Source organism: Lactuca virosa, chromosome 1 (assembly GCF_052849685.1).
Source record: "Lactuca virosa cultivar CGN04683 chromosome 1, Lactuca_virosa_CGN04683_v6, whole genome shotgun sequence".
Taxonomy (NCBI): domain Eukaryota; kingdom Viridiplantae; phylum Streptophyta; class Magnoliopsida; order Asterales; family Asteraceae; genus Lactuca; species Lactuca virosa.
In genome coordinates this window covers 182,276,076-182,289,027 of record NC_136426.1, presented here as the reverse complement: position 1 = coordinate 182,289,027, position 12,952 = coordinate 182,276,076, and the positions used below count along the sequence as shown (strand labels likewise).

General features: G+C 35.1%; 1 protein-coding gene across 3 annotated transcripts; it reads left to right on the top strand.

The window, feature by feature from the left end:
• Window positions 1-5,244: 5,244 nt before the first annotated feature.
• LOC145162551 (disease resistance protein RUN1-like) lies at window positions 5,245-12,691 on the top strand. Of its 3 annotated transcripts, none has more exons than XM_079081679.1 (8): window positions 5,245-5,449; window positions 6,201-6,946; window positions 7,964-9,098; window positions 9,188-9,511; window positions 9,590-10,420; window positions 10,522-11,129; window positions 11,470-11,543; window positions 12,334-12,691. In XM_079081679.1, exons 2-6 carry the CDS (start codon window positions 6,372-6,374, stop codon window positions 11,035-11,037), a joined length of 3,381 nt encoding a protein of 1,126 aa, XP_078937805.1. In that variant the 5' UTR covers window positions 5,245-5,449; window positions 6,201-6,371; the 3' UTR covers window positions 11,038-11,129; window positions 11,470-11,543; window positions 12,334-12,691. The 3 variants fall into 3 exon arrangements, with proteins under 3 accessions (XP_078937805.1, XP_078937795.1, XP_078937799.1); XM_079081669.1 differs by having other exon boundaries at window positions 5,246-5,449; window positions 10,522-11,033; XM_079081673.1 differs by having other exon boundaries at window positions 5,247-5,449; window positions 7,970-9,098; window positions 10,522-11,033.
• Window positions 12,692-12,952: the final 261 nt, after the last annotated feature.

Sequence of the window (12,952 nt, the reverse complement as noted above, 5' to 3'; positions counted from 1 at the left end):
AATATAATTTAACTGATTTTTAATCACCATAGTGGGAATATATAAAACATATCACAAGAATATCTGTATGGGACTATTGGCTTGATCAACTGTTTAGTTGGCGAATAGTTTTATAGTTGGCCAATAGTTTTAAATAGATTGTAATTGTTAGTTGGATCTTATTTAGGTGGACCAATAATTTAATAAAGGTAAGTATTATTCAGTGAAATAACTAAATTAAGGTATAATAGAAATAATATTTCTAATATGCTTTTGAATTTATACGTTTGTTCTTGTAGTGAGAATTGTTTATTTTTTATAAAACTTTGTGTGATATTTGTTATATTATATGTATTTCTTTTTGCATTCATAAAAAGTTGAAGAGTTTTTGAGTTAACCAAATACTAATAAAGTTTTGAAAAAGTTTTTCTAGCGTGAATATGTGCATTCATACTAGGTGGGGTTATAAGAGTGTGAGGTCAAAACTTGAGTTAAGAATACCTTTTCCTTTGGACAATACCAAAGAGGATTTAGACCTGTGGAAAACTTCCATGGGACAAGCTATAAACAACTTGAGGGATAAGATTAACCACCCTTTCCCTTTGTTTTGTGTGATGGTCTTATGATTCCTAACACATAGATTTTAGAGTAGCCAATAGGGCTTAAACTCCTAAGGTGTCAAACTATCTCTTAGAGAGTAAGGGACTATTAAAAATAGAGACTTAGTGAATTGGTGTAGTTTCATGTGTATTTGTATAAGTTATATTATGTATATTAAATTGTTGTTGATTGAGAGATTATTACAACTACACTTGAAATGATTTGCTTCATTCACCGAAATCTATAGTTGTTACTTCTATTTTCTCTATGTCAACCCAATTTCTCAGCCTCCATAACGACAATTAGGTTTCTTTAGTCGCTAATCACAAACATGAAGTTTTGAACTTTGAGGAATAAATGCACAATAATGCTAGCAGTTTTGAGAATTTACCACAAACATATCAGTTAACAACTCATGTATTTGTTGTTAAGATGTAGTTGACCTCATTGTGATCTTAAAGAACTTCTAACATCCTCTTCTTGAATTTTTTTTAACAATGGAATGGGAATGATTAAGAAAGGAAACCAAGAAAACAATGGTCCTCACTTCTATTTCTTTGAAAAAAAATAAGATTAAAAAATGTTCTAAAAACAAGTTAGAAGAAAAATTATAAAATAAGTATATTTCTAAAAAAACACATTAAAAATCATATTCTGGTAAATTTGAAGAAAAAGATATTGAAATAGGAGTATAAACTATATTCAGATTTGTTCTTGAAACATAAGGGATAAGTTTTTTCTACCTTTAGAAATTGGGAAGTACAAGTCGAAAAGCAATTAGGATTGGTGGTAAAGTATCTTCGTACGGATAATGGACTTGAGTTTTGCTCAGAACAGTTTAATGCCTATTGACAAAAGGAAGACATCACTCGACATCGCACAATAGTCCATACGCCTCAACAAAATGGTGTAGTCGAAAGGATGAATCGCACCATTAAGGTCTGGTGTATGATTTCTAATTCCAAATTGCCAAAGTCCTTTTAGGCGGAGGCTGTCTCGACTACTTGCTATCTTATCAACCGATCACTGTCACGAGCAATTGAGAAGAAAACTCCGTTTGAGTTATGGTCTGGGATGCCTGACGATTATAAAGATTTAAAACCTTTTGGATGTCCAGCTTATGCACGAATTGACAATGGGAAGTTAGAACCGAGAGCAATCAAATGTGTTTTTCTTGGGTACAATCCGGGTGTTAAAGGGTACAATTTGTGGAGCTCTGATATGAAGAAAGTCATTATCTCAAGAGATGTTACTTTTGATGAGTTTGCTATGATTCAACCAATCTCAGACTCTTCAAAAGATATAGTTGCATCAGATGCGTCATCAGAAGCAAGTAAAGAGAAAACTCAAATGAAGGTGGATCTTCCTACTTCACCTTCCACTTTTATTCCAAGTTCAGTAGAAAATCAGGAGTCTTCCTCGTCTGATGAACCCGTTGTTGTTGAAGAGTCAACATCTTCACCACCACGAGCTACTACTCCATGTATTGCAAGAGATAGACCGAGAAGAGAAGTTGTACCTCCAAAGAGGTATGATGAAGCTGATTTTGTTGCTTATGCCTTTATTGTTGCTGATGATATTCAGTCTGGAATGGAGCTTGTGAATTTTGATGAGGTTGTTAAGTCTAAAGACTTAAGTGATTGGATGATTGTAATGCAAAGTGAGATAGAGTCCTTGCAAAGAAATGGTACTTGGGATTTCGTTCTTATTCTGAAAGTCAAAAGACCAGTTAAATGCAAGTGGGTCTATAAGCTCAAGGAACCTGTCAACCCGGATGAGAAACCAAGGTATAAAGCTCAGTTAGTAGCTAAAGGCTATTGTCAGATTCCTAGTATTGATTACACTAACATTTATTCCCCAGTTGTTAAACATACTTCTATCTGTGTATTGCTGGGATTGGTTGGTTCTAATGATTATGAATTAAAGCAACTTGATGCTACTACAACTTTATTAAATGATGTGCTTGAGGAAAAGATTTTTATGCAACAACCTGAGGGTTTTGTATTTCCTGGCAAAGAGGACTACATGTGCAAATTGAATAAATTTATTTATGGCCTCAAGCAGTCTCCTAGACAATGGTATAAGAGTTTTGATTCGTTTATGACCAGTCACAAATTCAAGAGGTTCGCCCGTGAAAGCTGCGTTTATTACAAAAATAGTGATGATGGTTCCATGATCTACTTACTCTTATACGTGGATGGCATGTTAATCGCAGCGAAAGATATGAAGAAGATTCAGAAATTGAAAGAACGGTTAGATATGAAGAAGATTCAGAAATTGAAAGACCGGTTGAAAGCTGACCTTGAAATAAAGGACTTAGGAGCTGCCAAAAAGATTTTAGGTATGAAAATTGTTCGTGACAGGAAGTCTAGGATCTTGCATCTTTCTCAGAAAAATTACATTGAGAAAATCCTAAGACGCTTCAATATGCATGAAGCAAAACCTGTCAACACACCTTTTGCAGCTCATTTCATGTTATCATCCCATTTGAGTCCTACTACTGAGACTGATATGGCTTATATGGTACGTGGACCATACTCTAGTGTTGTCGGATCCTTGATGTATGCTATGATTTGCATTATAAAACTCTTAATCTTGCCCTAAACTCAAACTAGCATAATAAGAGGTCAAGGTAAGAACTTTTTACCTCCTGAATCTTCCCAAGAGAGTGAATATTTTGGATCTAAAACCCCAAGGCTACACCAAGCTTGATCACCAAGATCCACCTCCTTGAAATAACACTAAGGACCTTCAAAATCATCTCCAAGCTCAAGAAAGCACCACCAAAGGATATTAGGGTTCGAAATGAGGCTCAAAGACAAAGGAGGCTGGGAGATGAAAGAGCCTTGAGCTCATAAGGATGTTTAAATAGTTCCCAAACCCTAAAAATTAGGGTTTGACACTCTGCTCATTACGCTGGGCGTACTCACCCCAGGCGCGTGACCTCCTCCATGCACGTGTGCGACTCAACTTGTAACCCTTTTCCATTGAGGGCAAAATCTGACAAATATTTCAAATTGCCATAACTTCCTCATCTTAGGTCCATTTCCAACGAACCTTATATCCATGGAAAGGTGGAGAGTAGGGCAAGCCAGACTCATATTGAGGGCTCAGTAGCATTCTAGATATGAACTGAGGACCGGATAGGGCAAGCCAGACTCATACTAAGGGCTCAGTAGCATTCCAGATACGAGCTGAGGATCGGGTGGTATGCAAGAGTCGTACTAAGGGCTAAACATTGGTATTCCAGTCCGATGACTGAGGGAGTAAGGGAGCCATAAGCTGCGGGCCCCGAGGGCAAGCCAGACTTATGTTACGGGCTCAGGAGCAAGCCAGATATGAGCTATGGGTCTGATAGGCAAGCCAAATTCATATTGTGGGCTCAAGGGTAATCCAATCTTTTAGCTGTGGACCCATTGCATGTTGTTATTTGTATATGTTATCTGTTTATGTGTTGGTATTTTGGGGGAACTCACTAAGCTTTGTGCTTACAGTTTTGGTTTATGGGTTCAGGTACTTCAGAAAATCGTGGCAAGGTGAATGTGTGATCGTACATATCCTGATTTTATGTCATTGATATTAGGAGACACTGATTTTTAAATAATGTTTTGGAAACGTTAATGTTGTAAACATTTTTATTAGTAAAAGGGTCGTTTTGTAAAGTTTAAAATTGTTGAAATTTTTGGGATGTTACAATTCAAATTTTTGCGAAAGTGATTAGATTAAATTTGAGACCGTAAGAAATTAGGCTTCAATAATGATGACCACAAGACCTTTCATCGTACGGTTCATGACTCACTAACTGAAAATCGCAACCCATCGTCATTTAGTTAAACTTATAAAAAAACGACATTTCGTTTAATTTCTTCAATAGATTTGGTGATTTTTGAAATTATATAAGATTTAAGACTGTACAAAGTTTGGAGGATTTCAGATTTTTGCGAAAATGATTAGGTAAACTTACAAAAACAATTCATATTTCGTTTATTTGCTTTTTAATAGATTTTGGTGATTTTTTTTAATAAATCCATAATATTATAATTACTATGTTTACTATTCACAAACATTGTAGATGATAAATTGTAAATTAATAAATAGAGTAAATTACACGAATGGTCCCTATGGTTTGGGGTAATTTGCATTTTTAGTCCCTAACTTATTTTTTTAACTCGGAAGGTCCCTACTGTTTGTTTTTGTTACGCATTTGGTCCTTACTATTTGTTTTTGTCACACGTTTGGCCCCTGTCTTACCTAAAAAAACTATTATTTAAATAAGGAAAAATGGTGAGGTAGGTAAGGTAAGATGAGGGGTGGGGTTGGGGTGTGTTTATTTAAATAAATTTAAAAAAAAACACGGAAAAAATAATCTAATTAGGTAAGACATGGACCAAACGCATAACAAAAACAAACAGTAGAACCTTCCGAGTTAAAAAAATAAGTTAGGGACCAAACGTGCAAATTATCCTAAACCATAGGGACCATTCGTGTAATTTACTGTAATAAATATCAGTAGTTACATAAAAGAAATCAAAAGAAAATTAAAAGAAGCAAAATCCTGATAAGGCAAAAGAAACCACTTACGTACGTAGTTACATTATCGTTGTTCCAGTCTCTGGCGTTGACTAGCAGCTTCCCTGTTGACTTAAACAGTTTCTTGGAATTTATCATTAATTTTCTTTGAATTCTCTTTAACGCCGTCAATTCGTAAGGCAAAGGAGAACCACAATATCTTCTTCTTTCTGGCAGTCTCCCTTCCTCCCTCGTTCACTCGCCGACAAACCTCTGTAATTTCCAGTCGTCGTCTTTCTCAGCTCCTCACTGTTCATCCTCTATAATCGCTGCCCAGGTCCCCTAGTCTTCCTGTTGGCAGGTAACTATGAACGTCATTCTTACAACTTAGTTTCACATGTTTGACAATTCCATCTTATTAATCATAATCATTTGTTTATTTCGTTAACATATGATTGAATTTGTTTCTATTTCAGTTACTGTTGTTCATTTACTTCTGAGACTTTGAAATTGAAACCTTAGAAAGGACATGGCTTTTTAGTTTCAGAAACACTTAATCCATGAATGAGCGTTGAAATCCTTTAGATTTATGCTGATACTAGATCCAGTGATAGAGAATTTCAAAGTTGAAAAAGATTTTCGTTGCTAATTTGGGGGATCTATAAACAACCATGTCAAGAAACTTACTCCTTTCTTTGTTTAGATCTTTTAATTGTTTGTTGATAAGTATTGCAATTTCTCTTGTGTGGGGTAATAGTAATCTTGTAGTTGTTTACAGAATGGTATTTGGTGTTGATTTGTTTAAGTGAACTTCAAATGGATTCTATTTACACAATAGTAGGGATGTTTATGCGAGTAAATCAAATTGAAATTAAGGGTTAAAACACACATATACACATTACACACTATAGCTACAAAATCAACTCGAAACTTCATATTTGGGAATAAAACGTGAAATATTAAGACAGTCAGAGTTCATACCTGTTGTATTCTAATTATTTAAAAGTTTCTTTTTGAAGAATTCAAGGGTATTATTATCATTGAGTTTCAAACTGTTTGATGAGGTTTAAGTTGCATATAGTAGATATTAATATTTTGGATTTTATGTATAGAGGCATTATGTACTAAATCCTCACATTGAAGCACAAGTGAGGAAAGCCGGTGAAAGCAAATTTCATAACCGATAACGTGTGGAGGCGTTTCAGAACTTACTGAGATACACCCCGTATAATAAATACACAAAATCGTCGGAAGGGTGAAGAGTCATCAACCCATAACTTATAATGGTTGTTCTATCTGAACTTCCAGAAGGATCTTCATCTTCTTCATCAACTCATGGCCATAGTCCATCAACTTGTGGTCCTAGTTCATCAACTCAAGCTCATAGATATGATGTATTTTTAAGTTTTAGAGGTTCTGATACTCGTCATAGTTTCACTGATCACCTTCATAAGGCTCTCATTGATGCCGATATCAGTACCTTCTTGGATGATGAAGAGATTGAAACAGGGGAAGATCTTAAACCGGAATTGGAGAGTGCAATTAAGGCATCTCAGGCTTCTATTATCGTACTGTCTAAGAATTACGCTACTTCAACATGGTGTCTGGATGAATTGGTGCTGATCCTTGAGCAACGTATGACATCCGACCATATTGTCATCCCCATCTTTTATCATGTGGAGCCCACCCATGTCAGGAAGCAACAAAGTAGCTTTGGAGTTGCAATGTCTAAGCATAAACAGACAATGGAGGCAGAGACAAATGCAAATAAAAGAAGTCAATGGGCTCAAAAGATGGACAGGTGGAATAAAGCACTTAAAGAAGTTGCTAATTTAAAAGGAAATGACATCAATGGAAGGTAACTACTTTCTTACCCATTTCTTCATAAGCCTTTAATCTTGTTAAATTAACGCATCCAATGTTGATATCATCTTCTCCCCATGCATTTCAATAAGTTTCTTTAATATCATTAAATAGACATATATATTGGATGTATTAGGATCAAGAAGATGCACAAAGTTGAATCTATGTTTTCAGTTATGTGATCTCATAAATCAGTTCATTTAGATAGAGTAACCATTTCATTTATTTTTATATGCTTCTGTTAAAAATCAAACCAATTTGAACCGTATACTATGTGTCTACTATTAAATATACAATACCATAACTGGTTTTTCAGACGCACCACGTTGATAGATTAGTTTGATGGTCTTGTAGAAACATAGTGAAGTTATGGTAGAGCTTGATATATGTAATTCTTAACTCAAAACAAATGTATCAGGAAATGAATTTGAAAGAGAGAGAGAGATATATGTATTAATTGAAAATGATTCGAAACAATTCGAAAGGAAATTCAGTATGTGAATTCCTCCTGCCCAAGCTTGAAGAAAATGAACAATTATTCTCCAAGGAAAATTCTAGACAACTGACATTATGCAAAATCTTCTCACTAAATAATTATCCTTTTACTCTCTCTTTCTTCATGCATAAGAACCTTCTCCATTCTTCACCCTACATGTGTCCTTCATTGTATCTTTTCCTTCTATAGACTATCCAAGGCTTAGGCTCATTGTCTTATCCAAAATATGGCTCAGGTGTGTGTTGTACTGGGTTAGGATCCTTATCAAGTTAGGTGGCCCATTAGTGAAATCTTCTATTAGATTGGTAGCTTTGGTGTTATTATACATAAATTTATGACCTTACACATTAGATACTTATATTGTTGGAAAGTGCAAACATAATATGGTTTTGATGTGAAGAACTTATTAAAATTAGTAACTATGATATAATTTTGATTCGGATCTTTAGATAAATTAAATATCCACATTTGGTGTGTTAGTTTGTAGATTGTGTATTGAAGTTCTATTCTATCAAGTTTCAGGCGAGAGACAGATTTCATTGAAGAAATTGTGAGAGACATCCACCGTAGATTACATGTACCCTTAAGAAGTGCTCAGCCACTATTTATTGGGATGGGCTATCATATTAAATTTATCACTTCATGGTTGAAAGATGGATCCTCACATATGGCAGACATACTCACTATTTCGGGTATAGGCGGGATCGGGAAGACATCTTTAGCCAAACATATCTATGGGCTATATTCTCGTGAGTTCCAAACAAGCAGCTTTATTGAAGATATCACAAGAAAATGTGATGGAAAGTTTAATGGGTTGATTGATTTACAAAAACAACTTTGCAATAAAATTTCAAAACCAAGTTCAATTCAAGTTTATGATATTTCAGTAAACACCTCAAAGATAGAGAATGCACTAGCTCGTAAAAGGGTATTTCTTGTTCTTGATGATATCAGTACTCTTGTTCAGTTGGATGCATTACTTGGAAGCAACGGTTTTCATCCTGGAAGCAAAGTTATAATAACAACAAAGGACAGATGGTTGACAGAGAGTTGTGCACTATTCAAAACAAACATTAAACCCAAGCATGTAAAACACTCACTTGAAGGCTTACATGAGACCGAATCACGACAACTTTTGTGTTCCCATGCATTCATGTGTAACCATCCCAAGGCAGGTTATGAAGAGGTGTCATATAAGCTGGTGAAGTACTGTCAAGGACATCCATTGGCTCTTGAAGTTTTGGGCAAGTCTCTGCATAATCGGGATGTGGAGTATTGGGAAGGGTGCATGGAAGGGCTAAAGAAAGAAGTTAGTTCCCCTGTAAATAATGTCTTGAGAATGAGCTTCGACTCTTTGCCATCAAACAATGATAAGGACTTGTTTAAGCATATTGCTTGTTTTTTTGTTGGAATAGATAGAGATGTTAGCGAAACCATATTAGAGGCATGTGATATAAACACAAAATCCGGAATCACGAATCTCATTGATAGATGTCTTCTCAGTATTGGATGGAATAATGAATTGAAGATGCATCAGTTGGTTCAAGAGATGGGAAGATTCGAAGTACGTCAAGAATCACTTGACAAGCCATGGAAGCGAAGTCGATTATGGTGTCATAAGGAATCATTCAGAGTGTTGAAACAAAAAAAGGTAAGAGCTCATGAATGCTTTTAGTAGTGTGCATGTCCAAAATATTTTGTATTGCCTAATTTGTTTATTTGCATTCTATTTGTTCTTAGGGTAAGGGAAATCTTCTTGGCCTTGCCCTTGACATGCGCATGCTTGAGAAAGAAAAGTTGGGAGCACCATTTGAGCTGAAAATAGATGCATTGAGTAACATGGATAGTCTTATGCTACTACAACTAAATTATGTGCACATGCATGGATCTTATGAGAACTTTCCCGGGGATTTAAGAGGCTTGTGTATGCATGGGTTCCGTTTAAAGTCTATTCCTTCAGATTTACCTATAGAGAATCTTGTTGCTCTTGATATGTCGTATAGCAATATTGAATCGTTTGTCGCTTGTTATAGTAATCCACAACGATTTGAGAAGAGGCAAAAGGTAAACTTATCTTTATTAATTGTTCATGCATGTGAGTTGATGAAATTCAATACTATACTAACTTATTTCCATTTGTAGTTGGATGGATCGTGCTTAAAAGATAAAAGGCTGTTTGGTTCATTGAAGATTCTTAATTTAAGTTTCTGCAAACAACTTCATAGTGTTGGTGACTTTCAGCAACTCCCTGCGCTTGAGAGATTAATACTTAGAAATTGCATTGGTTTGCTTGATGTTTGTGAATCAATTGGGCAATGTGTTGAACTTGGTCTCATTGATCTAAGCTACTGCAAGAAGCTTGAAAAACTTCCAAGAAATATAGGCATGTTAAAGAAGGTTAAAACAGTGTTGCTGGATGGTTGTAGTCTTGGTGAATCTCAAATCCAGATTAGGGATATAGAATCATTGGAATTGTTCAACGCTAGCAAGATTGACATAAATAAAAGAACCTCTTCCTCCGCCTTTGTGCGAGCTATACCAAGTGATTTGAAGTCCTTTACAATGTCTTTACCGAGGTCTTTAGTAAGGTTGTCACTTGCAAATAGTAATTTGTCCCATGAATCCTTTCCAACGGACTTTAGTTGCCTATCCATGTTAAAGGAATTATATTTAGATGGAAATCCTATCAATTCCATGCCAAGTTGTGTGAGAACCCTTCCTAGACTTGAGATACTTAGTATGCAGGATTGTAATAAGTTAAAGTCAGTCGAGTATCCTCCACGTACACTAAGAGATTTGTTTATTAATCCTTATGATGTGCATTATGTAGACAAACATCTATTTGATTCAGAAATGTTACCACTCTTGACGAAAGGGTTAGATTATGCATCTTGGACAAATTATCAACGCGATCGTTCATATGAAATTGAAGGCATGGTAAAAATCGAAGCAACGGTGGATGTGGAGGAAAAGGTATTATGTAGCTTGGGCTGGACTAATTTAGACTTCCTTAACTTAATTGTCTGTCTTTATGTGAATACGTATAATATAATTAAGGTCGTTGTATCTGGCAGATGATTCATGAATTTGGAATAGTTAGCACAATTTATGAGGCGGAGAAGATGCCGAGTTGGATTAGGCATAGAAGCTTGGGGCCATCAATATCATTTACTATCCCATCATCATCATCATCATCATCATCATCTCCAGACAGCGGTATAGGAGTCAACTTCTGCTCTCTGCACACATTGAAACCTTCCGATGGTTCGTTGCAATGTAATCAGTTTCCTCGATTGCCAATGATGACAATTAGTAATATAACAAAGAACTGCACATGGATATTCCTACGTCACTGCGACAGAGGTTTTCAAGGACAAAGGCGTTGGGTGATATTAAGTCATTGGATATTTGGGATGGATGAAATGGAGGGTGGTGACCACGTTACTATTACTGTTACAACGCCATATAATGAACTTGTAAAGGAGTGTGGGGTGAGTCTTGGGTTATTACATGCCATGGAATCACATGAAGAACTGGCGTATAATGAACTTGTATGGAGATCTCTCCCCTTTTCAAACAATAACAGGTGAATACATCCTAAAGAACTGGTGGTGTTTTGTGTGTGTCATGGTATTGTATCCATATCATTGAAAATTCGTTATGGAGGGCCCTAGCGTTCAAGGTAGATGTCATTTTTATTAAATATATTTTATTGTCATGTCTTATGTATAATGACCCAATTTCATTAAATAGATGGACAAATAAATGAATCATATAACCAAAATCCACACATTTATCATCGATTTTATTGACCTCACTATAAGATTTTGTTTTTATAAAATATGAAAAATAAAATTTCTGCTTCTAACTTTTAAGTGAAGAGACCCATGTAGTGGTCCGTCTTCTGAATGGGTCTATGTTGACTCATTAAGTCGTTATATATCGGGACCCAATACTAACTACTTTGTCTAAGTGGATGTTTGTGAATAAATTTTAACATATTACTTTTTATGTGTCTTCAGAACAAGAGAAAGAGTAGTTTAGAGCTTTATCCTCAAGGAAGCCTAACATACTTGGTCGTGCATCTAGATCTGAGGTATGAAGTTCATTAATAGAAATACTAGAATTGGAAAAATCAAATACTTGATCCTTTGATGAGTTTGTAGATTTCAGATTAGCAACCATAAGGAAGAAGTAGGCTTGTTTATTTTATTTTTTTTCGAAAGAGAAGTGGGCTTGTTTATTAGAGTCCTCATCAGTTTGTATTTCTCCACCACATTTGTCCCATGTGCATTTTCTCGTTCGTCTCAGCTTCTTGATAGTTCAAGAAATTATATGATGCATTTTTCATCACCTTTTTTTTTTTTTTTGCATTGCAATCATTGGAAAAATGATGTTTTTCTCCACTATATCTGTGAAACTTAACAACATCATCACTGGCCAGTTCAGCTTTTTATATATAGGGGTTTAAACTTTCTTCGTCATTGGAGGTTTATACTGTGAGGTAGCATTCTGGAAGGTGTTAACTGGAGGTTTTTGTTTGTAATCTTTTCTAAAAGATGATTTCCTCTGTTTGGATTCTTCATGAATTTGTGGAACTTCTTTGTTAGAAAATCAAAAATTTCATCACATTTTTTGGAACACAACTTTCCTCAGCCTCTATCTATGGTTAATTTACCACAAATGCACTGGGGTTCGCTTCATAGTTTGTATCTCCTCCAATACACTTTATATTATCAATGGCAATGGTCCGGCACATTGTATTTGACTTTGAACTATCAGTTTTTCGTAATATAAATTTCTATATGTTTTCATAGCATTTTGTATTATATTGTCCGTATACTTTGTGAGATTTTATAATTTCCTTACTTTTTATATTTCCGTAGGGTAAGGGAGAATCTTCAAGGTCGTGTCCTTGACATAAAAATGCTTTAGAAATAGAGGCTGCTGTACATCGCTGTCTGAATTCAACATGGATGCATCTAGTAAGATGGGTAACCTAATGCTACTATAACTCAATCGCATGAAACTCAATGAGTTATATCCTGATTTATTCCAGAAGAATGAAGATGGTTTGCTTGTTGTCACTTCTAGTAACGATGTATCTTTTCGGTTTTTTTCCATTTGATAGTTGTATCTTTGATTACCAAAAACTGGGGAAAACAATATGAGTGGTTTTTGGGTTAATGTTAATTAATAAACATGTAATGAAGATGATGTAAGTCATAATGTTGTTTCAAATTACTTTATATATTTTGTTGATTTGGTTCATCCTTGAGAACCAAAACCAAAAAAGATACAGATAATCTTCATGAGTTGTCTTTTTTGGAAGTACAATTATTTCAGAGGTCGTCATTTTTTGTGTTATTTTGTGGTCAATGACTTCACAGCAGCACCTTAACTGAACAAATCCATGACTTGCTTTTTGATCCATGTCCTCTCATGTAATCGGTTTCTGTACAAAAATCATTATAAAACAGAATACAATATCCTTATCCAAACATT

What these genes read in the sequence shown, in the direction of transcription:
- LOC145162551 (XM_079081669.1), top strand. Translation starts at nt 6,372, where the DNA reads ATGGTTGTTCTATCTGAACTTCCAGAAGGATCTTCATCTTCTTCATCA. An exon ending in GGAAATGACATCAATGGAAG is followed by an intron (nt 6,947 to 7,963) that starts GTAACTACTTTC and finishes TATTCTATCAAG; the next exon opens with TTTCAGGCGAGAGACAGATT. An exon ending in CGGTGGATGTGGAGGAAAAG is followed by an intron (nt 10,421 to 10,521) that starts GTATTATGTAGC and finishes TGTATCTGGCAG; the next exon opens with ATGATTCATGAATTTGGAAT.